This window comes from Thunnus thynnus, chromosome 12 (genome assembly GCF_963924715.1).
Source record: "Thunnus thynnus chromosome 12, fThuThy2.1, whole genome shotgun sequence".
NCBI classification, from domain to species: domain Eukaryota; kingdom Metazoa; phylum Chordata; class Actinopteri; order Scombriformes; family Scombridae; genus Thunnus; species Thunnus thynnus.
The window spans coordinates 2,823,837-2,851,273 of record NC_089528.1 but is presented as its reverse complement, the minus strand read 5'-3'; the positions used below and the strand labels follow the sequence as shown (position 1 = coordinate 2,851,273).

General features: G+C 37.8%; 1 protein-coding gene across 2 annotated transcripts in view; it reads left to right on the top strand.

The window, feature by feature from the left end:
* The window catches only part of LOC137193594 (cadherin-12-like), a 130,335-nt gene extending 120,230 nt beyond the window's left edge, over positions 1–10,105 (top strand). For both annotated transcript variants that reach the window (XM_067604823.1, XM_067604824.1), the window contains exon 14: positions 9,217–10,105. In XM_067604823.1, coding sequence (XP_067460924.1) covers positions 9,217–9,830 — 614 coding nt within the window. In that variant the 3' untranslated portion in view covers positions 9,831–10,105. The remainder of the gene's footprint in view (positions 1–9,216) is intronic.
* The last annotated feature ends 17,332 nt before the right edge of the window (positions 10,106–27,437 follow it).

Here is a 27,437-nt window from a genome sequence, read left to right as displayed (position 1 = left end):
ATGGTCAAATGACATATTTGGTTGTTTAATTTGGAGGACTTGTTGCCCCATTTACAACATTTACATAAAGAGTTTAGACACTTTTATTAACTCAGACACATATGTATATGTCTCTGTTGGCCAGATCACAAACCTGATTGCAATCCATCTCGTTTTCCCTGGACTGTGTAAATCAGGGTCAGTTCTACTCCAGTCCAGAGGAGGGTGGTAATGTACCTGAAGCTGTTTGGTAACTGCCAAAACATCCAAAGAAGAATAACTTCTGCACTTTGCATTTTAGTTTCAACAGTTAGCTATGACTGTGTAGTTGAAATCACTGGAGCTGCTTTTCTCTTGTTGCTTTAAGAAGAGAAGAGGAACAGTGGAGGATTCAAGTGTAATTTCAATGTGACCTCAGCTGCCATTATCACAGGGGAAAGATCCTTTACAGGCTACTTTCAAAGAGCGCTGATGATGTTATAGTTGGAAGGAGTAAAGATTACGTATGTATCTAGGGCAGATGAATGCATTTACACCTTTTTAACATCTGGTTAGAATGTTTTCAAACCATCCCCAGAGCAGATTTCAATCTGGCTTGAATGCTTCTCTGATGCATTTACTCTGAGCTTTTTAGAGATCTCCAATGTGCTCAAGACTTGTAAATGTTGTCATGTACTGACCAATCTAAGTGGTTAGATTTTATATTAGATAAGCATGTAACTTTTAAGGAAAGTATTAGTGTTTTAGTTTGGATCAGAGCTGAGCAAAGTCAGACTATGTCAGAATGTAGGATTCCACACTTACATACAACTATATAAGTCATGTGTGTGTCCTGTCCTGTCCATGAACATGTGAATTGTAACACAGTCCATTACACAGCTATTCAGTGGATTGTGGGAGTTCATAAGCTTTCACCCGTCATGATATGGAACAGGAACCTCCAGACATGTGAACATCTTATTAGCAACTCAAAGCAGAACATGTTAATTGTAATATTCATTATGCCTGTTGCAAATGCTTGCTGGTGTATAGGGAAAGTTGGTCTGTTGACATTTGGTGCAGAGTAAATACAGAGTAGAGCCTTATGTAAAGCAGAATTTCATCAAAAGTCCAAATAGAAACAGGCAAGTTCAATGTTCAGGTCTCCCTAAAGAGAAAAGGCTTTGTGTGTTTGTTGAGTGATTGAAGTTAAATTGCTCATGATAATTCAAGGGATGTACGTTTTCTTTCATTTCTGATAAGTTCCCCTACTTGGATGATCACTAAAGATTTGAATTGTGTTTTAGGAATTTGTAAAGCTTTGGACAGAAAAGAGACAGAAGTTCTTTGTTTGCTGTTTAATAGACATAAGATGTTACACTCATGTCTGATGCATGTTTCACCACTGTAACTGCAACTGGTGAGCAGTTATTAGCCCTCAATCAGCTCATATGTTTGTCGGCCGTTAGTTTGATTGAATGAGGTCAAGATTTAAGAATTTCTCATTTAATGATTTAGCACTGCCAGCCTTCAACTTCTGCACCCACTTGCAGATTCTTTTTTTTCTGAGTATTCCTCTGCTCTCTGCATTTCTTATGACAGGAAGAAGATAGAAATTATGCATATCAACAAGGAGAAAACGCTGTGTGCTAAAAATATTGACTAAAATGACCAAGAAAGCACAAACTATGTAATTACTCAAGATACATCTACTCTTAAAAATGCAGGAGGTTACAACAGAATATCAGGTTAGCATATCAAATGCAGTTTCTCTGTTTTTAAATGTCTGATAGGGCTGATGTGTATTCCAGTCAGCAACAGCAGTGGTGGTGTCAGCCATGTGGAACAGAGGAGGCCTCGCAGGGCAGTTTAAACTCATTGATTATCTGGTTAAAGCAGCTGCCTTTGTTTTCCTGCTGCTATTGATTATATAGCAGGAGACAGGATAAGCAGTGTACAAATAAATTTGGTTGTTATCAAAAGTGGAAGAGAGGATGAGTGAGTGAACAAATTAAAGGTGAAGAAATAAATCAGGACAGACAAAAGGATGTAGACTTAATACACCTCCAGCAGCCTTTGTGGTCTGGGTGGACATAATTAAATCCCCATGTGTAAAATTTGTAAGTGATTATTCAAATTATGTTGAAGGCAGAGGTTTTTGTCTTGGTGAAATTGGTGCAGTATTTGCATTTTTTTCTGTCTGCAACAATGGCTGTTTTGATACTACCAATTTGGGCCACAAAAGTTTAAAGAATCTACAAAAAGTGGCAAAAAAGCAATAACTAGACTGTCCTCCCAAGAAAAACATCAGGATCAGTTGCTCATATATACACAATAGGGATGTGCAGAAAGCCCGGTATTTGTATTTGTATCTGTATTTGTTGAGGCAGCACAATTATTTGTATTTGTATTTGTATTTGAATAAAAATGGAAAGAGGCTTAAAAATCCTATTTTTGCTTTGATTACGCTTTTAATTTTAGAAAATTAAAGTGTTACAATAAGTGTTCATAAATAAACCTTATATATATATATACCTTACGAAGAAGGTCCCCACATCAGGTCTTGAACTGGATTCTCCCAGATCATAGACAACTATGCTGACTACTGAGCTACAACTTTACTCACCACCTCATTGCAGACAGACCTGTAACTAACAAATATTTTTAAAAAAATTTGTATGAAACAAATATTTGTAAAAAAAACCCACTATTTGTGGTGACAAATTAAAGGAAAAACTTTGTGTAGTCATGGCTGTAGCGTTAACATAGAAAGTGCGTTGGCTGAGTCACATCACAATGATCACTTGAGCAACACAGCCTGTCTGACAGCCTGTGACAGGCTTCTATGGTTATGCTGGGTGTGCCAGCTTGAGATTTAGATGGCACAGGCACATCCGGGCACACCCATGGCTACACGGGTGGTGCACATCACTCTCAATTTAAAGATGCACTTATCATTATAAACACTGGAGACAGCCACAGAAACTGCTCCACTCACTGTAAAAATAACTACTGATCTCATAATACATCCATTGCCTGTATGTGTCTTGTTATGTGCAGCACCATATTTCTTCCCTTTCCTCCAACACTCCATTCCCCGCTCTGTTACATTAAAATAACTATACTGTAAAGGCCTGGCAGAAAATGTACTACTACTGTGACTCATTCCCAAAAGGTTTTGAAATCCTACTACTATAGTTTATTTCTTTGTTTGTTGATGTAGTGTCTGGAGTCAGCCGAAGTCGCCGGTGGGCAGCTTCCAAGAGCTGGCCTATCAGAACAGAGTGAGCTCATTGGGAGGGGGGCCTTAAACACACAGGAGCTAAAATGGCCTGTTTCAGACAGAGGGTGAACTGAGAGGCTGCATAAGATAAATAAGATAAATAAGATAAATATTAGAGTTTTTGCACTGTAAATCATGCAAAGATATTCCAGTAGAGCCCCAGAATATGAATATAGACCTCGAAATGTGCAGAATACGTCCCCTTTAAAGCTATAATATGTAATTATTCCACATTAAAATGTCTTAAAACAACTAGACCTATGTTATATGTTTTGTTGAGTTGTGTACTTACATTATGCCAAATGTTCCCAATAATTTTCAAACCCCCAGAAATCTGTAATTTTAATCTCTACCAAAGAGTATATGTGCACAAGATGCATGTGTCAGTTTTGTGGTTTTCCACCAGATACTGTTATGAATTGAATGAATTTTATTCAGTTTTAAGCCACATTTTTATGATGAACTTTTTAGATTCTAGAACTTTTGGACTTGGACGTCTGTATTTTAAGTTTTCAGAGAAAGAAGCTGAGAAAGGTGAGCAGTAGCGATGAACACTGGAGTAATCCTAACCCGGAGAAGCTGGTTGTTTAACAATAAAGACAACAACTCCCATGATCCCACGTTACTTCACAGCATCATTAAACTCCATCGTTTGTTATTGTTTTGATTGAGAGACCCCTGGCGGCAGAAATTACATATTGTACGTTTAACCATAATGTTGTCACATCATAAAACAATACTATTTTTCTTCAGTGCAATCTACAGTACAATTTGTAAGGCTTTTGGAAGGCAGAGACAAATGATGTAGTCCTGCTGATGGGTGTGTCAAATCAGAAAACACTTCTATGTGTCATTCTGGAGTGCGTGGACCAACAACTTATATTGTCTTTTAATTTGGAGGACTTGATGACAATGTCAGGTGACTGACAGTTGGAGTTTCTCCTGGTTGATTCATCAGTACAGAAAATAAGCAAATGCATCATAAAATGTCTGGTTTGGTTTAATAAAACTTGCGGACTTAAAAACTTGCAGAGAAAACGACTTCCAATTTCATTTTGGTACAAAATGTCAAATCATCAAGCTGTAGTTGTGTGCACTATTAACAGTGAACTGAAGGCAAAACCCTCAGTAAAACATTCAGCAGCTTAAATCAGTTCACTTTGAAGTTTGGGTCCATTTAAGATGTATTCTGCTACTGTAGAGTGGGTTGTACACAAGACAGAACATTTTGACTTTGCTAGTTTTGATTCGAGACCGGCTTTTTCTCCATAGATGCAGCAACTGAGACTCATGGGTATTGTAATATGAAGAGCTTTTTGTCATACCAAACTGACAGAACCAAAAACATAATTTGTTTGTCATTAATGTTATCCACTCCTTTATTTGTGGAGCAGGTGTATTTTTGCAGTGGTATAAAAACATTCTAATTTCTGTGACTAATCCCCACCATTATTAAAGACAACTATATTTCTACAATAGTTTAATATGTGACCAACATGCAGTATATATACTTTTATTCTCACAACGTTGTCCTTATACATTCCTGGTAGCTGAATGAAAAGCCTACTTTTGTCATATAGACTTGCTGTGTATTGGTTTATATACTGACCTTTAAATCCATGCAGCACAGGCTTGATGAGAAGAAGATGAGCAGTTCACTGATGTGGTAGTTTTGAAACTAATCCACAGCTCTGTGTGTTGTGTGTTGCTCTGCACTCTGCATCTGACACACACAGCAGTCTCTAAAGCAGCCCTCTGTTCTCGCTAATCCATTTGTGTGCCTTTTCTTTGATGGCTGGTTCAAAAATCGGCCTGAGACACAACACAGAAGCTGGTTTGTGTTGTCCTGCGAGGGGAACAGAAAAGTTCAGTAAAGCAAAGCAGAAACATTCACATTGCACAGGAACTTTTTTTTGTTTGTTTGTTTTACGCAATTTTGACCCCTTTTGCACACAATATGGAAAATCTAATTCCCTAGACACCTAACCTACTATTGACCAAAGGGGAGGTTTGGTCCAACATTTGCTAAGTGACATGTTTGGCCATCTTTGCCAGGGTGAACAACTAGATGTCACTAGTGTAGCAAGAACAAACTCCACAACTATCTTCCCACCAATAAACACAACCAATTGTATTCATCCAAATGCACTGGTGGAAGAAGTATACAGATCCTTTACTCAAGGGAGCGCCTGTTAGCCAAATGGTTACTGTGCATGCCCCCTAACCATAATGTCCCTGGTTCAGTTCCAGGCAATGACCCTTGTGGCATGTCATACCCATCTCTCTGCCCTTGTTTCCTGTCTGCCTCTTCACAATCCTCTATCCAACAAGGGCAAAAATGCCCCAAAAAATTCTGTTTTCATATCCTGTTATGATGTCAGATGTTAAACATGGTCAAAGTTCCAAAATGTGAGGTGAACATATGTAGAAATGCTTCTTGTGAGTCAAAAGCCTCCATCTGCTCTGAACACTTCATTTGCAACCTTTTTTCTATCTTGCTGACAAGCTGACGTTAGCTCGTCATGCATGCCTATTAACAGCTGTCCGTTCCATAGCCTTGGTTGTTGCTAAGGTTTTTCCATGTAATGTTTGCATTGTCTACTCCCATATGTTGGATCGGATTTCTGCTTGAACATGTATGGATAGATTTGAGAAGTTGACATTTTGGGTAAAGAACGAGAAAAGGTTTTGAAATCCTACTACTATAGTTTATTTCTTTGTTTGTTGATGTAGTCTCTGGGGGGCAGCTTCCAAGAGCTGGCCTATCAGAATAGAGTGGGCTCATTGGGAGGTGGGCCTTAAACACACAGGAGCTAAAATGGCCTGTTTCAGACAGAGGCTGAACTGAGAGGCTGCATAAGGGGTCAGTATAAGATAAATATAAGAGTTTTTGAACTGTAAATCATGCAAAGATATTCCAGTTGAGCCCCAGAATATAAATAAAGACCTGGGAATGTGCAGAATACATCCCCTTTAAGTACCAAAGTGTTCTAAGAGATCAGTGGATAATAAGATTGTTTTAGACCTTACTACTGACTTCCAGTTACTATTGATTTTCTTTTACTACATTTTATGATGAGAACATGTTACTTGCCATTTCCTAACAATTTAAAGCTGCACTAATCAATACTTTTATATGAATAATAGATTAATTGATTCACTTGTAGTGATGAACCCACAGATAATTATTACCAACTCCCCTCAGCTCAAGTGTTTTAATGTCCTTAAACTCATTGAGTTTCTTAAACTCAAGAAACTTTACAGTTTGATTTATACTCACAGCTCTCATTTGCCTCATCTCCAGCAATTTTCACCAGAAAAAGCTCTGATAAACCCCGCTGTACCCACACTACCTGAAGCACCAAGCATCTGACAGGCACAGTTAGACACTAGCTAATGAACATAATGAGAGAAAAATATCTGAAAACCTTTAATTGACTAAAATCATGAATCAGGTTCAGTAGCCAATCATGATTACTCATCAGTTCCATTCTTTTATTGGTTTGGGGGTGATTTGTATATTCATCTAGGGGAGGAGGAACTACTGTGTTGAATCAATATGTGTTGCATGACTCTATGACTTCATATGAAGCAATATCAGACTTAAAAAATAAAAACAAATTTATTTCCTCATTTGAAATATTCAGAAATAATTTATTAAGCTTGTTGAATGTGAATATAGCCCTGTGGCTGGTGGAGCACCACCCATGCCAGGGCTGTATGGGCTGGCAGCCACTGTTCCACTGACAAGTAAAGCCCAAAGCAAAATTACACTGCATTTAATTAAACACATTAAAAGACAAAACTAAACTAAAAAAAACAAGGGTTTCTGTTGTTTAATTTATTATTTGACCTAACAAACTATACTTGAATCCCTTTGATTTTTCAAAATTATTATTTTTTACTATTATTCCTGCAGATGCTTTTTCTCGATCATTTATGTGCACATAATTATACTGGAGAGTAAAAACAAAAAACATTTTTTCTTCAAAGCTAAGTTTGGTAATGTGTTTAAATAAATGAATCATCATTATATTCATTATACTCATTCAACCTCTCCATATGTATATTTTAGAGAGTTTTGTCACATCTGTTTGGTGGAAAATGCCAGCAGCTAACTTCATCACTTTACATTACATAACCCAGTCGCTTGATGACAGGATATGTTTGTGTATATGGTGTCTGTGGGAAAATAGCATGACTACAAGAATTCTGCTAAGAATTAAACTGTTCAGAAATATGAAGATTTAGCTATCTGCTGTGTATTAATGTCAGAATGAGCATGCATTGACAGGTAACTAAACACAGCAGGCCTTTGGTGAGCAAACCAGGACAGGAGTGTGAGTGTTCTCAATGTTTTGTGTCTGTAGATTTGAGAGAACAGCAGGGTTTCCTCTGCTCACCATCTTCAAAGCTGCTATCACTCAGTTTTGGCAGTTTATATCTCTCACATGCAGACTTCAACTGAGAGCAGAGCAAATTACCCTGCATCTGACCTGGGAGTGAGGTGTCATCCTGTTAGACCCTGGCATCAGGATACTTCACGACATCAGCTTTTTCATTTGTCTACTGACATAAAACACATTATACAACCACTGGATTTAACCAGGTGTTCCTTTTCAATCAGAAAGTGTTAACCCAACATTGTTAGCGAACCAACATTCTCAGTGTCAAGTCCTCAGCCTGCCAAAAGAACTTGAGAAAACTGAGAGCACTGTTTGACACACAAAATCAAGTGTTGTTTTCTGCTTTTGCACTCCGGAACCTTTCCCTGTGTGCTGTCATACTGATCACAAAAGGTACATATTTATTGAGAAAGTGGTCGGTTACTTGTTTACACAATGTTTGCCAAAGAACACGCTACTCACTAGCTTGCAAACATTTACTATTCCACTGTGATGTTACACAATTTTGTTACCAACAAAATCCACAGTCACTGTTCACCTTTTGAGATAATTGTGGATTCTGTCCCCCATCAGAGAAGCTCTGTTAGAAAGGGATCACTGCACAGATAGCAGGGAGAGAAGGAATGATAACAGCAACCAATAAATCTTTCAGCTTACATATGAGTGAGTGTTTTATTAAGACAGGCTTACTAACATTATTAATAAACTTGTAGAGCTGTGGGGAGAACAAAAAAGAAAGGTGAACAAGGTTGAGATTAATGCAAAACTCATTACAGGGAGGGAGAATTTTAGAGTCACTGTTTATAGGATTTAAATATTAATGACACCAGTGTCCCACAGTAGTCATGTCAAAAAAGAACATCAGAAAATCATTATTCTTGAAATATATTTGGGCGCAAACACTCTTGTATAACATCAATTAGTGTTAAATGATGTGAAATACAATAGAATTGGTGCTGAAATAGCGTGAGATCAATGCAATCATATCAATTCACCACATTTTTAAAATGACAATTTACACAATGTTTTTTTGTTTTTTTTATCACCATTGTTTTAATAAAAAAGTAAAATAAAAACCCCACTATCTGCCTCTGGCTGCAAATGTGTGCTGCTGCGTGTTCACATTGTGTACTCTGCATCTCCAGACAACAATATGATTTTGTGAAGAATTGTTTCCATTTGTTGAACGATTGTGGTCATTCTTCAGTGTGATTGGCTCAGCTGTTTCAGAATTTTTAGAAAAATGACATGATTGGCTGAGAGTGTATTTATTAATCACCACACCCTCTGATCTATATTCACCTTCACACAGCCCTTTTGCACTTTGCACTGCCACGCATGCATGGACCTAAATAGCAGGAGCGCTTGGAGACGCCCAAGCAGTCCATGTGCTAATTGTCCTTGTTGTAATCAGAACCTTTTAAAATATGATATCATTACATAACAAATTTTACATAGCTTTGATAAACATCCAGTTGGATCTGACACAAAGACAAGTCAGAGTGAAAATAAGAAAGAAGAGAAAGAGACTGGACTAATCCATCACCTTATTATCTTTATGTCTTACAGTTATGGCTGCATTATACATGAGCCAGAGGCGCCACAAAGAGAAAGAGACTCTGATGACATCGAAAGAGGACATCCGTGATAATGTCATTCACTATGATGATGAGGGCGGCGGCGAGGAGGACACTCACGCCTTCGACATGGGCACCCTGCGCAACACACATTCACAGCGCACCAGCATTCACAGCAGCACCTCCAAGAAGGAGAAAAACGGCTACGGCGATGGGGTTCTGTTGCATCTCAACAGTCGCTATGATGACATCAGGTCACCTGACATCCATCGTCAAACAGCCAGTGTCATTGCCACCGTGAAAAACGAGCTGCCACCTGCTCACCGTCACAGGGTGACTGAAGGTGATGCTGAAATGATCAGGGAGTTCATCGAACAGCGGCTGGAGGAGAGCCAGCAGGGTTACACGGTGCCGCCCTATGATTCGCTGGCCACGTACGCCTACGAAGGCGACGGCTCAGTGGCTGGCTCGCTCAGCTCTATAGAGGAGTCATGGGTAATTGACAATACAGGGGATTTTAGTTCCCTTGGAGATTGGGGACAGCCATTCAAAACACTGGCTAGCATCCTTGACAGACAGCCGCCTAATCTGTCTGAGCAGAGCTGAGAGGAAGTTGGACAGACAGCAGAGAGACTTTGGGTGGCCACGTGGAACGTAGTTTATATTTCTAGACCTGTTTTTACTGTGACAGGCACTGGCTAGAATGATGTGAGGACTTTTTTAGGAAAGTGAGGTAGAGCTGTGGACTGGTTAGCTGGAGAGCATAGAATCTAGCTACAGAACCAAGAAAGGTAAACTCGATAGCTCCTCAAAGTGCCTGAGGTACTATATGTTTACATGTGTTTTAATTCATGTTACTTAATAAAAACATCTTCAACTGACAGTTTGATTTTGATATCATATTCTTTTTTTATCAAAGCATTTCTCCTGACAGCGATTCAACCAGAAGATTCAATCATTCTTTTTAGCTACACTTGTGTTGGCAATGTTGTCTGTTGGTTCATCTCTTTAGATGTGTCACTTTTTTAGTTCAGTTCTTTACAACCATTGGATGGATTGTCATGGCCTTAAATGTCATCATCAGGTCAAAATTTTACTAGATATCTGATAAACGAATAACATTCCCACCAGCTTTACTTTGTGTTTAGTGCTAATTAGTAATCTTAGCATTAAACCCACTAAACATCAGCATGTTAGCATTGTCATCATGAGAATATTAGCATGCTGGCTTTAGCCTCACAGAGCTGCTAGCCTGGCTTAGACTTGTGTCTTATTTCACACCAGCGGAGGACACAAACAAAAACTAACTCAAAGACATTTAGAGATAAAATTATCTTTTCAAAAACTGATATATACACTTAATACTCTCACTACACTTTATTTGCTCAGCACCAAACACATAGTTAGAGACTAGCTGGTGAACATAACGAAGCATTCAGTAGCTAAAGAGAAAGATATGAGAGACCAAATGACTCTTTCTATCACAGATAAGTTACCACATTACATTAATATTACAAGGTCAACTACAAAACATTACTGAAATATACAGCAAGGCCTCTTAACCACTAGGCCAGTGGTTCCTGACCTTGTTTGTCTGATGTACCCCACAGCCCTGTCAGATGAACTCAAATGCCCCTTCATCATACCTCCATTCACCTTCCAAATATGTTCATTTGAACTGATTTTAAACTGGACAATGGTGGAAGAAGAATTCAGATCCTTTAGTAAAGTAAAAGTACCAATACTACTGTATAAAGATACTCCATTACAAGCAAAAGTCCTAAGTAAAAGTATGTAAGTATTATCAGCTAAATTTACTTAAGTAAAATTTAAGTACTAAAAGTAACCCATTTTCCACAAAATCAGTCCCTATATACAGTACCAGTCAAACGTTTGGACACACTTTCTTATTTGAGTGAATGGGAAGGTGTGTCCAAACGTTTGACTGGTACTGTATGCTAAATATTATATTTTAATATTGTAATTAAATTACATTATTATATCATTAAATGAAATTACTGAAGCATCAGTGTTAGAGCAGCATGCTACTGTTGTAGCTACTGGACGTGGAGCTAGTTTCAACTACTTTATATACAGTTAGCTAGTTTAGTCCAGTGGTTCCCAACCTAGGGGTCAGGCTCCCTCCAAATTGTCACCAGATAAATCAGAAGAGAGGGGCACTGAGCAGACACAAAACAGCCTGTTTCAGGCTGAGTGAGACAGAGGCTGCATCCATGGCCTGTACAGCTGTAACTAGGTGCTTTATGACCATGAAAACATGCAAATCTTTGTAAATAGACCATGAAAATGAAAATATTACGCTGGGAAAGTGACCTCTTTAACTCACTGCTCAACTTCAGGTGAGACTGATGAAAATATCAGCTTCACTGGATTGTGTCACATGCCTGTGTCTGTATGTCAGCAACATAGAGTAGAGATTTTCACAACAGCACTGAGCGTCACCTCGCTGGCAAGGCACTCATGGCTATCACGTCTTCACAGACATTTGATTAGAAATGAATAGAGCAATATCAGTTCACTATCACAAGCCCATTGAGCATTTATTCAGTTATCTTTCATGTCTCAAACACATTTGAATAGCTTGCTGACATTGTTTTTTTCTGTCCTGTAAGACGTGATGTAGAGCTGCAGTCATTCATAACATCCATATTGATTCAGCAATCTGAGCCGACAGTTTAATCTGGATCATCTAGCGATGCTCTATATTTGACATAACAACTCGTAAAACTGGAGTGTGAACTATATTGTTTTTCATGTGAACGGTTAAATGTTAACGTTGTGGGTCTAACCCTGCTGTGTGGCTTCAACCATCAGCAACACTGCTTGCTTGTGTATATAAATAAAGTCAGTCAAAGCCTTACTGGAAATAGTTATGTCTGCCATTGCAGACTGCAGAAAGAAGACATGACTGATGTGCCATCCAGCTGCTATGATGCACAGTGATAAAAATTACAATTCTTTAATTTTCCTCCTCCAGTCCAAAAATGAGTTTTGCTTCTTGTTCCTTCCATTGGATGTTTGAACTGCACTGTGCAAAAACCTTAAATCTAAATTTAACATGAGCAGGATTTGTGCCATTACAACTAGTTTGGGGCCAATCTTGGTCCAACACAAGTGTGATGTGGAAACTTGAAGCCTCCAGTGCACAAACACTGAGAATGGTCTGAATGGAGAACTTTTGAACTGAACAATGTTTGCATTTTCATACATTCTGGATTTTTCAATGAAGGAGAAAAGCAGATTTGATAATTCATTTTAAAGTCCTCCTCCACTCAAAAACATGTGTTTCTTATTGTTCCTTCAGATGGATGTTGTTCTCCTCAATGTGTAGAATGATGTTTGGAGCCAATTATGGGTGAGTATGCAACTAACATAATGTGGAAACTTGAAGCCTCAAGTGCACAAACACTGAAAAGTCTATTCTCAGTAGGAGACATCTTGTGTCCAGCAGCTCCACTTTTGAAACAAATCATTTTTGCATATTCATAGATATGAAATGAGGGAAAAGGAATGGATGTCATTTTAAGGCTTTTAATTGAACCTTTCTTTGTGGAAAAAAAAATATTAGACAGAAATTTTTATTCAAAGCAGAGTATTTATATGTATCTTAAAAATGTCTGAGGGGAATCTTTAAGATTTTCATGTATTTATGTTCATTTTGCCAGCTATTAGCCATAACTTGTTCGTTTCAGGATCTCTCAAAAGAAATCACTGGTAAGCATTTTCTGCATGCTTGTTTCTTTCACAGGACATCAGATGAACACAGATGTGAACCATATTCCATTCCAAAAATACTCCAGCTATCAAATCTACAAAGAAAAAAAAACACTTCAAAATCTTCATCTTTGAGTTTTATTGGCGGTTGGCAACCAGTATCCCTCTGCCCAGGCACGTAGCAGCCGTGGGTGTTGAAATAAAGTTAAGTTACATGTGTGCACTCAGAAACGGTGCTTCTGTCACTCGCCACTGGCTGTGATAACAGATTAGCGAATAACCAGCCAGAGGTATGAAACAGCTCTCTAATACCAGGGAATAAGGACAATTTTGCCCTCTGTTATTTCTGACACGGGTTTTGAGTAGAGTTCTGATTTTGTAACATGAAAGCTGCTGTGTTCTTGCCAGTTTCACCCACTGACACTGGTTTTGAGTTATGGGTATGGTCAAGTTGGACAATGTAGCTCAGTTTTCATCTTGTTGTGTATCATGGATGAAATGAGAAAAAAGAGAATTAAAGTTTTACTCTTTATATTTTTGTGAAAAGTATGTTTTTTTAACAGACTTGGGGTAGAGGGCGTGGTGCTCTAATAAACAATTTAAACTCATTATTTGCACATGGTGGTAAAGAAAATGTAGAAATTTATTAGAAAGGCATTTATTTTGATTTCGCATGTTGTGGAGACTGGACGGGAACCAAAGGCAGGGGGGGTTGCAGTGCTTATGTCCCACTCCTAGAACTCCCACACTTTTAAAATCGCTGCTCCAGCCCTGCTTGTGCTACAGCTCAGCGAGGAACTTCAGTCTGTGGAAAAAAATGAAAACAAAACAGCATTTCATTCTAAACAAGCTGTAACTTTGGAATACGTGTATTAACTGGATTTAGCTAATTGATGCTGCTGTAGCCTCATATCAGTGTCAGATGAACTTTGGAATGCATTATTGCACAAAGTGAGGGCTGTGGATTTTGTCCACTGTTTTTCCATGTTTTTTAAGTTTTGAGATTAGCTTCAGGGTCAGTACGGAGAGAAATTGTTAGAGTCACTGATACCCACTTGCATGTACATAACGGCGCATCAGTATTGTATTAAGAAAGTTTTGAGAAAAAAAAAACTTGAACCTATCCTTAAAGTACTTTGTTACCTCTTTATTCAATGAACTTTAGTGGGTTCTGACTCAGTAGTCAGCACAGTTGTCTATGATCTGGGAGACTCCAGTTCAAGACCCAGTGTGGGGACCTCCTTCATAAGGTAGTTTTTTTATGAACACTTACTGTAACACTTTTAATTAATTTTCTAAAATTAAAAGTGTAATAAAAACAAAAACAGGATTTTTAAACCTCTTTCCACTTTTATTCGAATACAAATACAAATACAGATACAAATACAAATACTGGGCTCTCTGCACATCCCTAATATATACATTATACATACTAAACATGTATCTATGAACAGAATTTCTGAAAATGACTGCTGAATAAGAACCCTGCAGGGTGCATGTTCTGATGCAGCTCATACATGTATTAATGAATTCACTGAGAATAATTCTCATGTTCTTTTACACTCTAAATTATGTGATAATTATATTATAATTTTCTCTGATGGTTCTTTTATCTTTCACGCTGTGTTGATCATTTTAATGATCTTGGCAATATAACAAATTGTGCATAATTTTATCTCATGAGTTTTGTGTGAACTTAAGTGTTTCTTAAAAGAAGATAATGTTTTATGAGTGTGTAGTGTTACAGTGTGTGTGGGTCTCATAGATCAGCACACTTTTGCTTAGAATTACCTAAACATGACCTTAAAACATCAATCATGCCTTTGTTGCCAGCAGCAGATATTAATATTCATACTGAACCTCATAATGTTCATAAAATCATAGTTGTCTGGCATTACAAAATGTATTTGCTCTTGCAGATTAGCTGTGTATGACTGTAGCATTTATGCAACATGTTTGACATGCTAACCACTGCATGTAATGAAGATTTGGCACAAAGTTCAACAAGGAAGATCTCTGTCATCACACTCTTCCTTTAAATATCGTGTGTGAACATTGCTATTTCCTTCCGTTCTATTTCTCTGTCACTTCCACTTTCCCACATTGTCAATATTCTTTCATTCTCAATTCTGATGACACCATACCTAACCAGGCTTTCTACCCGCGTTCCTCTAATCAGTCAGACCCTTAGTGCTGCTCTTTAAATATCGTTGCAATTCTGCACTCTGTCTTTCAGAACTACTATTGTGCAACCCACTTCCTCCCCATCACCACCATGTCCTCCATGCTGTCCAGAGGGACCCAACTAAAGGTCCATCAACCTCCTGCTGGCTCATTCCACCACCACCAGTGTCTCCAGGGGATCCTGTCCTGTCTCCTATCTTGATAAGTGCCTACACTTATGAGATGTCTCACATCGATGGAATCTAATCGCCAAAATCTCTGTGTTGAAATTCACAATAAATATTGTTATTCATTTTCAATTGATCTCTCATTGTTGAACTTATAGACAGAAGTACACCTGCCCCTGCTCTATCTCATTATGATATCAAGGTAAACTAAATAAAGAGCTGTACATTACATATGATATTTAACAAAGAACAGGAACAAACAGCACTACAGTGATAATGAAATGGAAATTTCCTGTGTTGCCTGTTGTGGATTAGTCTGAGTAGACAGCTGGCTTACACTTGTCTAACCTTTAAATCATTTGAATTGCAATTCCAGAAAAATATGTCCTCTACTTTCTCACACTAATACTCCAGCTTACAGTCTTTAGATGCTGTTATTTATCTAAAAAGTGTGAAAAGACTGTCAGGAGGATTCATTTGTGCTTAAAGAGTGTGTGGAACTCCCGCCGGGGCCCAGACGTTTCTCTCAGGCAAATAAAAACAGTTAAACAGTTGGGAGACCATTTTGTTTGTCCCTCGGAAATTGCCAAATCAATACCCGTCTATGTGCATCAAATCCATCTTCTCCTGTGCAGCGCCTGTGATGGAAAATAGATTTTGTTGATTGCTACGGCGTAACAGATAGCCTCAGACAGTGGGGATGACCTTCACTTTATCAAGCCTTGATCTCAGCTGTGACAATGGATAACACTCGGCTCGGCAGGACAGGGTCAATTCACCCCGAGTTCATTTTGATTTAGAAGGTAAATTACAGCTGTGGTATGATCGTTCCAATCAGAACATGCCAGGATGGGGGAAAGATTGATATATGGAATGTGAAATGCCTTTGGATATATGTTGAAAAAGGAAAATCTATTCCCCAGCTCACTTAATTAAGAGGTAGATGAAGCACAAGGCACAATTTGATGAAGAGGGGGACAGCAGAGCAAAACTACTGCATTGTTATCAATGCTGTGCGGGGGTTTACCAGGAGATCAACATGTTTTACAATGTTGATTCTTCTGTTCTGTAAAAAAAAAAAAAAAACTACATTAAAAAAAGTTCCAAAGCATTTAATATGCGGCTTATTGAAGATGTCTTTCATGAAGTGAGATGCTGCTGCAGAGCTTATTAAAAAAAAAAAGCCTCAGCTCTGCATAAACTGCAAGACAAGCAAACCCTCTGAGGAGTCACACCAACCTACTGCCACAGGAACATCACAAGTCAAGTCAGTTTTATTTACATAGCCCAATATAACAAATTAGGAGCTGTTAACAAAGACATTAATAAACACTTAAATACTGTATGCCCTTAAAGGGGAGGTATTATGCTTTTCATTATTTTCAGACATATACATATAATGTCACAATGTCATATGTTCATGTTAAAAGTGGCCAATGTGTCAAATAATGTATGTAGTAGTAATCCCTGTGAGCAAAAAGCAGCAGCTTCAGACTGCTCTAAGTTTCCAACGGTTTTTTCTGCTTTCAGCCCAAGCTGACGTCAGTTCGTGACGGATTTCTTTATATGGACATCTGCTACGTGCACAGCGTGCAAGTTCGCTCTCCGTTCCAGGAGTAGCCACAGCACAGCAAAGTAAAATAAAAGTAAAAATATCTTACCTGTTGGAGGTGTGCTGGTTGTCTGCAGCTCTTCATAAAACATCTCACTGTGGCTGCTTGTACTCTTCCTCCCTGCATTATTTCTAACTGATCCACTGAACAAAGGTCTTCTTTATATCTGTATGGGAATATAAGAAAAAAAAGATGAAAGATCACAAAAAGGATTTTAGGTAGGAAAACTGGTGTCTGGATAAAAAGAAAATGGAAACTTACAGAAGTATGTGACTTAAACGTTACTCAGGCTTCCACTGAAGAGATGAAAACATCGGATCTGTGTGGAGTGATGAGGAGACTAATGTTCCTCAAATTAATACATGAAACAAATGAAAATGTCATATTTCCATCCATGACTGCTGTGCTTTCAATAAAGTCATCTTGTTGTGTCTGAAACGGTTTAATGGCACTGATTGGAGAATTAGCGCCACCAACAGTGATGTATGGAAACATGCATTAATTCACATTTTCCTTCGCCAGATTTCTGGAAATTACTTTTACAGTTTTGTGCTACATTGGGATGGAAACTTGACCACCATCCATTTTCATCCACCATTAATAATTGGTAACAAAATGAACCAAACTGGACAATATTTCATTGGAAAACAGCATCATGATGCAAGCTATAAACTCCTCGACAACCAAACCCAAGAGTATAAAGAGCTAAATGACACAACACAATATTTTCATTGCCTAGTGATGGACAATAAAGATTTTCTGATTCTGAATCTTATCTTGTTGAGCAGGGCTGTAGCTACCACTGATGACACATCCTCAATATTTTACTGGGAATGTGGGTTCTTTTAAGCAATCTGGTGGTATAGTTTATATTCTATAATTAACACCCGCACTTAGTGGACATTTACAAGTTTGATTTCAGTCATTTGTAGCCTCAATGACTTTAAATGTGATCACAAATATGGCTTTTAGAAGGCATTGCCTCTTTTGCCGTTTAGATATATGAACATGTAATCCTATTAAAGAAAAGAGGGGTATGTTGCATAGTTTTTGTCATTTGGCTTGATGGATCCACACAGACTGAAACTGTGGCTGTCCAGTGAAATGTAGGTCAGCCAGCAACATACTGAAGACCAAGAGAGTACCACAGTGTAATTTCATACCACTGAATGTGTGTGAGCATGTGTTTTCACATATGTTTGGCCAGCTTTGAGTGTATATGATTACTGTAGCTTATAGAAGACAACAGCATCTATTTCTAAATGTGTGATAGGGCTGTAGTGCATTCCAATTAATAGCAGCAGCCATGGCATTTCCAGATAGAAGAGGTCTCACAGGGCAGTTCTCTCCCCTCATTGATCACATGGCAGTAGACAGGACAAAGGCCCAGCAGAGGACACAAACACCTGCTTGTTTTCCAAATGGGAAGAGAGGATGATCTGCTTTTGTCTTTTTTTTTTTTTTTTTTGGTAGTGTTGATCCCTTTTTTCTTTTCAGTTGGACATTGTTTCCTTGCAGCTGGTCTGTGTCTGTCCAAATGAGGACATACCACTTCCCCATGTCTGCTGGGTGACTGAAGGCCATTGCTAACACTGCTCCTGTCTCTGGATACACACTTATCACTGGAGAAGCCTGAATGCATTTCCAGCTGCTGCCACACTGCATCTTCATTCACTCACTCTCTCTCTCTCTCTGTCTCTCTCTCTCTCTCTCTCCTCCCTTCTGTGATTAAAGCCCTTTCTTCCTGTCTTTATTCACCCTTCAGCTTGCATGTGGTTTACTTTTTCAGCCTTGGAGGCAACTGCTAACAATAAGATAAGATTATTAAACAAATGCTTCGGGGGTTTGCTGCTGGAAAAGTAGAGAGGGATTGATAAACGTGTGTGAGTGTGATTGAGGGGGGGGTGTTATGCTGCAGAAGGGAGCTAGAGAGCTTGTTAGGAGACGACTACAAGGAAGGAAGGAAGACTACTCTGGAGGAATTTGGGCCAATGAACAATGGATGAATAACAAATGTAGGACACACATACAAAGATGATAGTGCCTGAGGGAGAAAGAGAGGGGAGCTTTGAGGGAGAAAGCAAACAGAAAAAAAACGACAGATGCATTTTCCCCTTTCACTCTTAATGCATGTACTGAGCTGTTATTAGAGAATGTAACAAAATTCAAAAGTATTATTACACAGGGAGCTTCAGCTACTTCACATTTAATTTTAAGTATTGTACACTTGAACCCACATGCATATTTAACAGCTGCTACATTTCAATTTAGTTTCAAGTGTATTTTAGAAAACTATAAGCTGTAACTACATATTTCATTTATGGTCTGCATATCACTGTTGTAAACAGCAGGGATGTGCAGAGAGCCCAGTATTTGTATTTGTATCTGTATTTGTTGAGGCAGCAAAATTATTTGTATTTGTATTCAAAGAAAAGTCAAAAGAGGCTTAAAAATCCTGTTTTTGTTTTTTATTACACTTTTAAGTTTAGAAAATCAAAGTGTACAATAAGTGTTCATGAATAAAAAACCCAGGAGGTGGAGAGGTCGTTGAGACCTGCTGATAGACGTAAATTAAATACGTAAATTAAATTATAAAGTGATCACTACATTTGAATCTAAATTTTGCACTTGCTAATAATTGGGGAACACCTTCAATTGAAGGAAAATAAACCAAATGAATTAGTCTTATAATCGGAAGTTGTGCACTCTTGATATAGGGACCTCTAATTTCTGCTTTAAAGGAATACACAAAGACAATGACTTGGCAGCAAGTCATGGTTGTCCTTGTTGTTGGTGGTGATGACTTGCAAGCTGTCTGGTGCGCTTATGCCGGTTTGCCCGGTGATCAGCTGGTTGGTTGGTTATCAGAGGTTGGTTACTGTGAATCAGAGTTCACAGTAAGATTAAAGTTGGTGCCTAGTCTCTGTGGATGACTGGTTCTTAGAGGTGAGTTATGATGGAGCCAGTGGTGGGGGATGTTTATCCAAGTTGTGCTATCAGCTCACACTGGGGTGTGAATTGCTCCTTTCATGTTGCGAGCTCTTGGAGATCTTGAAGAGTCAAAGGTGGCAGGGTCAGTGGTCTGGTTTAGTGGCCATGCAGGAGATGAAGTTTTCTTATCTCAATCATTGCTGTTTGCAGGATGTTGTGTATGGTCTAGTGACAGAAGTTTGAAAATCTCACTGCTGTCTTGTTGGCCAGCATTCCTGAGGGGCTGAAGAAGGAGCTGGTCCTGTTGTTTGAGGGTTTGTGCTGTCTGCATTCAAAACATGAGGGGACTTTACCCTACAGTGTTTTTATTGTGATAGGGGTCATTAAACCAACTCAAAAGAAAATCACAGATGCATAGATTACAATGTATGCAACACTAATTAAAAGGCAGAGCAAAGTGGAGTTACTATGGTAGATATGTAAAAGCATCTTGTGTCAAAGGTGAATGTAAAAACTGATGCTACATGAGTTAGCATCAGGGTATAATTGGAAGAGCTGGTGGTGATGTGAGTGAAAAGTCAAAAATAGCGGTGCGGTCAGCTCTCAGCATAATTAAAACGGAATGCATGTGATGTATGTGAAGGCAGCAAACAACCACAACACTGTCCTAGAACTTAATACACCACAACAAAGTTGTGGTGTATTAATTGAAGCCGTCATGGAAAGTTTGGAGTTAGCATATATTTTCAGAAACATCTTCAACCAAATATAATGCGGTTTTCTTGTCAAATTTTGCCTGGAATAAGGCAAAAAGTGAGCTCATGTTTCTCATTCAGCAGAGAAATGGAACTGGGAATTACTGGGTTAGCGAGTTACCATTCCTTGTCGTTCTGTCATCACTTTTTTCCCTCACTCACTCATTTTTTTCTTCCATGGGTTGCTTATCCACTAAGTAAAATACGGAAGATGTTGGGACATTGTCCCGCCCACATCTCAACAAAATGTGATTGGCTATGACAACTGTCAAAATCAAATTCATGCCCACATTGACTTGAACTACACAGACATTTGTTACAGCTACTGAAGGTCCTGGAGGGGGGAGTCGCTGATTCACTCAGATACCATCAGAAGAAATATTGTGATTGGTCCATTTACCGTTCAAGACATATTAGTCCAAGTTTATAATGATGATCCAGAAATTATTACAATTATTTCAGTGATTAGAGTTCATTTAAAAAAAAATATTAGGAGTACAAAAATTGTTTTTTTTTCTTAGGCCTTCACTGAATACCCAGAGGGTTCCCCTCTGCATACCGCAAAGCACCATCTTAGTACGTTGTGACTGACTATGTCAAATTTTTTTGTCTATTTTTTCCCTAATATATGACTATGGCAGCAACAACCTCCCTGTGAACAGCATGATTACCATTTCTTCTACAAAAGAAAGAAAATTGATGTGTGTATGTGTGTCCTCTTGACTGATGAGCTCTGAATTGCACTGATGTAGAGGGTGGTGACCAGAATTCAAGTGGTTTTTTCGTTGAAACTGCAACCACAGCCTCTGGCATTTTAAATATTATAGGGAGGACTTTAATAGGTCTATATTTAGTGAACTCTGCATGATCCCCAGCCTTATAAATTGGTTTGATAAGAGCAGTTTTCTAACTGTCAGGGACAGCTGCTTCCATAATGTATCCCTTAATCAAGTGTGTAACTGGAGAACACTGAGATGCAGCATTTCTTTGCATTAAACAAGTCACATATGCTTGAATTCCTCCAGCTCATCAAGTTCAGAAACTTCATTTAGTGACAGAACCAGGTGGTATCTGATGGGGTGATCTAAATTTCTTTACAAATCAGCCTCCTCTCTGCACCCACACTCCCATGTACTACTCTATTCAAAGATAGACAGATAGGCAGATATTCAAAGAAAGACAATACTGTGTATATGTTATGTTATGTTTACTGAGGAAAGCCTACTTTTTCCCATGTTTAAAGGACAGGTTCACATTTTTAAACATATGCATGAAGATATTGGTCACTGGAATTGTTTCTCCTTCCATTAAGAGATTGTTTCCCCATGAATACAATGTAAGAGAGAGGGAACTTTATATTTACAAATTCTCACATTGGCAATGTAAGAGGGAACTTTGTAGTAAAAAGATTAACCTTGGAAGATACCTACTAGATTTGTCAAACTCAGTCTGCTGAAGCCTCATATTATCTCCAGTTGAAATTCACAGAATGAAGACTGCAGATTTTGTCCCCCATCTAACTTTGGGATCACATCAAGAAGAGGTTGCTTCACGGTCTGTATAGAGTGAAGGAATAATCACAGCGAAAAATTATTCTTCCAACATACGTATGATATGGTCATGAGAATATTGTTTCATAATGTGTATCCCTGCCTTAACAGAATGTCTCACTTTATTCTCAAATTTAGTCAAATCATGATTTTGCATAAAAAGTTCTTTCCTTTTCTGAAAATAAATATTTTCTTTAAAAAAAAACTCTTCTTCTAAGCGATAACTACCATGTTTTTATTTTACATACCTGTTATAGAAAGAAATTATTCAAGAGTTCATCAAAAAATGTTAGGTCAGTTTTCTGTTCTTCTGTTTTTCTGATCATTCCAAAATAATAACAACTGAGGACGTTCCTCAATGAATGCCAACCAAAATAAATCCAATTTAAAATAGTGAGATGTGGTTGAAAATCTGATAAGAGGACATACAAATATGAATCTACACTTGCCTATACTTGTGATTTACTAATATTTCTTTTATGTTTACAAATAATAATTTTCAATTTATGGGAAGATTTTTAAATGGCAGAATACATTTCGATTCAAAACATAAATATCCAACAGGAAAAATAAAATCTAACAGTGAAAGAAAGAAAAATAAAAGAACTTGAAGAGCAATTTAAACTTAATATATATCCACTAGATTTTTGCACAAGCAGCCAGGGTGTTCAAAGCTGTCCAGCTACACCTACACAGCAGGAAATATTTCAGCTCTGATCAGGTATTTGCCACTCAGATAATATGTATAATAAAATGTTGAATGCCTCCAGCTGTATGCGACCTTCAGCACAGGGGATTAATGTATATGTGTCAGGTTCAAACTCAGACTGTGTCAATTACATGTACTTTCTCATTATAGGTGAAAGATTATCAGCATAATAAAAGCAGAGCATAAAGGGCTGTAAAGGCTACTGTATATCCACCATCATGAAGAATAAGAAGAATCCAGAAATTTTATTTGTTTTGTGTATGTGTGTGTTTATGTGTGGACTAAAACAGGAGAGCAAACGCCATTACTAATGCAGTTAATGTCATGATTTAAGATATATAAAAAATATCTACTTTTTACGAAAGATTTTAATTGCCTTGTTAAAATCCTTAAAATTGCATCATTTAAAAATTCAAGATGTCTCCGACCTCACAAGTCCATTCTTGGTGTATGTGTGCTGGATGCTTCAAGTTTCCAGACCACAACCATGATTGGCTCCAAACTAGCTGCGATTTCACAAATCATGCTCGTAGATACATACTTTTGATGAGTACAGTGAAACTTTCCTCCTTCAGCAGATGAAACAAACATCCAAATTAAGGAACGAGAAGAAAAACACACTTTTGAGTGAAGGGGGACTTGCAATAAATACAAATAGTGATAAGGGAATAAGCACACTGTCAGTAGTTATCAGTTGTGAAATTTCACTCAAACTGAGTAAATCTGAGTAAATCAAAAGAGAAAGACTGCCTGCTGCATGGCACAGGGGATTTCTGGAACCTGCCAGGGCTGCTGTTGCTATGGTAATTAATTGGCATGCTATCAGTGGACTGCCAGAGCTTTTTCTACAATAGTACAAAACACTGAAAAAAATCTGATTTTTAAAGTTCCATGTGCTAAGGTTATTGTTTCTTTTAATTATTCAAAGAGACTCTGGTGCATCTACTTTTCTCTTTTTACAGCCACAAGCATTTATTTCCGTCCTCATTGTAAGAATTCAGTTCTCCCTTACTGCTTGGAACAAAATTAATTAGGGATGCTTGGGAATATAGAACTCAGGAGAAAATTAAGTTACACTTTACAATAAGGTACTCAAAATTTTGAGTAGTTTGCAGGGAACAAATGAGGACCGAATGAGGAAGTAACTGCTAATAAAACATTAGTTCACAGGCAGTTCCTGAGTAAATCCTGATCAAATTTTATAGAGTAGCTAATAATTAGTCAATGATTAGTTAATTGAGAACGACTGTTAGATATTATGTTAATGAACCAATATGTAATTAATTGTGACAGGTATCTATTAATCCTTATAATGGTTCTTTACTTAATGCATAGTGTATGATTACTTTCAAATGATGTGCTAAACAGCACTTAACCAATAACAAATTATTACTTCTTTATTACCTGCCTTTTAGTTTCTATGTTTGTGTCTCCTCAAGTAAAGTGTGTGTACCACACAGTGTTGTTATTGTGCCCTGAATCATTACTTGTTACTTACCAAGTTTGTGTCCACTAGAGTGGTGCATCATACTGAATTGTAACTAAGTACTGAACCATTACTTCATGATTACCTGTCCATTAGTTACCAGATTTGTGCCCCCTCAAGTAAAGTGAGTGTTAACTGAGGACTAAATCTTTACTTCATGAGTACCTGTCCATTACTTACCTCCATTAGTCTCCCTTTCCTCCCTCTAAGTGTAGTGCTGCATCATCCTTACTGACAAATAACTACTTATGTATTACAAGAAATTCATCAATACTTAATGATTGATCATTTCATAGGTTATCATTTTACCCTCACGTACAGCATTTTTACTAGTAATCCATCATTACTTACATCATTAACTCATCATTACTCTTAACTAACTAACTTTGGTTAGGAGTTACTCAAGCCTGTTAACCAATGGTTCATGAGCACTTAGTTCCTCATTCATTCCTCATTTATTCCCTGATAACTACTCAAAATTTGGTGTACTTTATTTTAAACTGTTACCGAAAATTGCATTTTTGAAAAATGTAGATTTTTTTAGGTGATAACTGATCAACACTCAGACCAGCACTATGTCTGTACAGCAGTACAGACATTTGGTGGAAGTTGACTACACAGGAGCTGCACTACCCTGACCTGAGTCCTCCTGGTATATTGCATGTATATTTCCTTTCTATCGCTCTCTTGAGCACCGCATCCAAAACTCTGAAGCAGACTTCAAAAGCATCAGTTATAGGAAAAAATGCAATATAGGAGCCATTTAAACCAATAATCTAGCTGTATGGTTGCAGGGTTATGGGTTTAATTCTCATGTGGAATAATTATATTAAACTGTCGAGCCCCAGATCCACAATCTGCTTTGTGACACAGTGAGAATCTTAGCTATAAGATTATCTATAATAGATGCCCATACTTCTCAGTGTTATTCTAACAAGAGGTGGGAGATGATAAGATACTACAAAGCTGGAATTCATTTGACACGACAAAAGCAGACTGAAGGCTGCATTCTGAAAAGCTGCTTTGCCAAAGTGAGCAAAGGCAGGGCCTTGAGTTTTCTTATACTTTTGAAGCTTAAATGGCTGAGACAATTACAGCTTTATGTCAAAGTGTTTCTATACTGTAGCTCAGGATAAAAGCAATGCACCATACATATTTAACTTCAGTTAAAGTCAATGTTTGCCTACATTTGCACAAGTTCTCAACATTATTATTATGCCAGCTGCAATATGCAAAGAAATGTACAGAAAAAGTCATTTGTAAAAATCTTAGGCTCATTATTTTGACTTTTCAAAGATTCTTTTTTTAGAATCTTTTCTGGCAAAAACGTCATGTGATAGTTCAGCAAATTATTCGACAAATTTAAATACTGAACAGAGGATGGTGGTAGACTGGACCAGATTAACCATATATGGCATCAGGCGAGTGCCCGGGGGCACCAAATGATAAAGACAATGATTAGAATTTAAAATATTTGAACTTTGCTCATTCTATTTTCTTTTCAGAAGCAGAAATCAACAAATGAGAAATGATTTAACGATTTAATTTTCATTTCAAAATCCCAAAATGAAAAATGTAAATAGAAAGTATTTTTTGTTTTCATGGTCAGAAACAGCAGATACAATGTTTATAAAGCACTTGATTTAGCTTTTATTTTTTATTATTCTTGTTGTAGGAGTAACATTTACTTTTAGAAATTAAATCTTGCATCTATTGATGGGGCACCACCTCCATTAGGAGGAAACAAATATTGTTAAATTAATCAGTCTCATATCCAAGAATTGAAGTTATCTGTCTTAAGCTTCCAAAGAACACAAACAGACAACTTCTTACTAATAAATGATGACATTTTATTTATAGCTAAATGTCTGAAGAATACATGATGAAGAAAACAATCAAATAAAGGAATAAGTGATTTAAATGATAAGGTGATCCTTAACTCAGTGGGCAATGGTGAAGTGGAGTATGTGACTCAGAATTATCAAAGAAAACAGCAGGAAACTAGGGGAAAATGAACTTCCCTAAGGAAACTATTTCTTATTTGACATCAACTCATCACAGAAAGGTGCAGATTACACCTACTTGAAGAAGACCTGTTTGCACAGGGATGAATCTGTTTCAGCTGGTTCTGAAGTTGGTGAGCAGGCTTGCAGTGAGGTGCAGGCCGGTCTGCCTGCATGGCTCCGTCATGAAGGAGCCTTTGCTGCTGGCTCAGCTCCCAGGTGATTCCAGATGCAGTGAACGGATGAGGGCCCGACAGTGAGGCCTACCAGTCGGTCTGGCAGCTTCCCTTCATGGGCTGACTGACAGAGGTCCTGGCCAAGGCGTCACTTGCTGAGGGCTAAAAAGACTAAATGAAAACAGTTCTTCGGTTGATACTGAGGTACTCTGAGGCTTGTTTCAGAGAAAGGTTAAAATGTGTGCATACTTTAGGCTAAGAACAAAAGAATATTAAATAAAGATGTCTAGAAAACTGAGATAAGATAGGCAATGTTTCCTCAGATCAGTGAGGGCCAGCCTAGCGGAAAGAGGTCCCATCAGGCTTTATCAATTTGCAAAGTTTTGGGCATGTTTTGGGTGTGGATAAGGTGTTTTGCACCACAACCTCAAATGCATATTAATTGTCTTTGTTCTCAAGGGAAAAATGTGGTGTTGATAAGATGGCAGCAGATTTTCTGTGACTTAAGATGGCGTTTCATAATTTTTGAAACTATTGAGTTAATCCAGTGGCTTTTACACGCAACAAGTCACACACTTCAAACATCACTATGGTCGGTCAGTGGTGATTTTAAACAAAAAATTGTAGACGATGCTGTGTATTCTATAAAACATTCAGGAAAACATATGGCGTGAACATTAATGTCTCAAACATCACCAAATTAGTGGCCTAGCATTAAACACCATTTTAAGCACCAAAAATATAAATGTCTAATACTATGATAAATGCACAAAAGCTTAAAGCAACAGTGAGGTGATCACACAATATATGAAATATAGAATATAGTCTCTCATAGAACTTACTTTCATATTTTAGATTTCGCTATCCATAGTCAATAGATGGCAGTGTTGCCATGTGGTGCAGA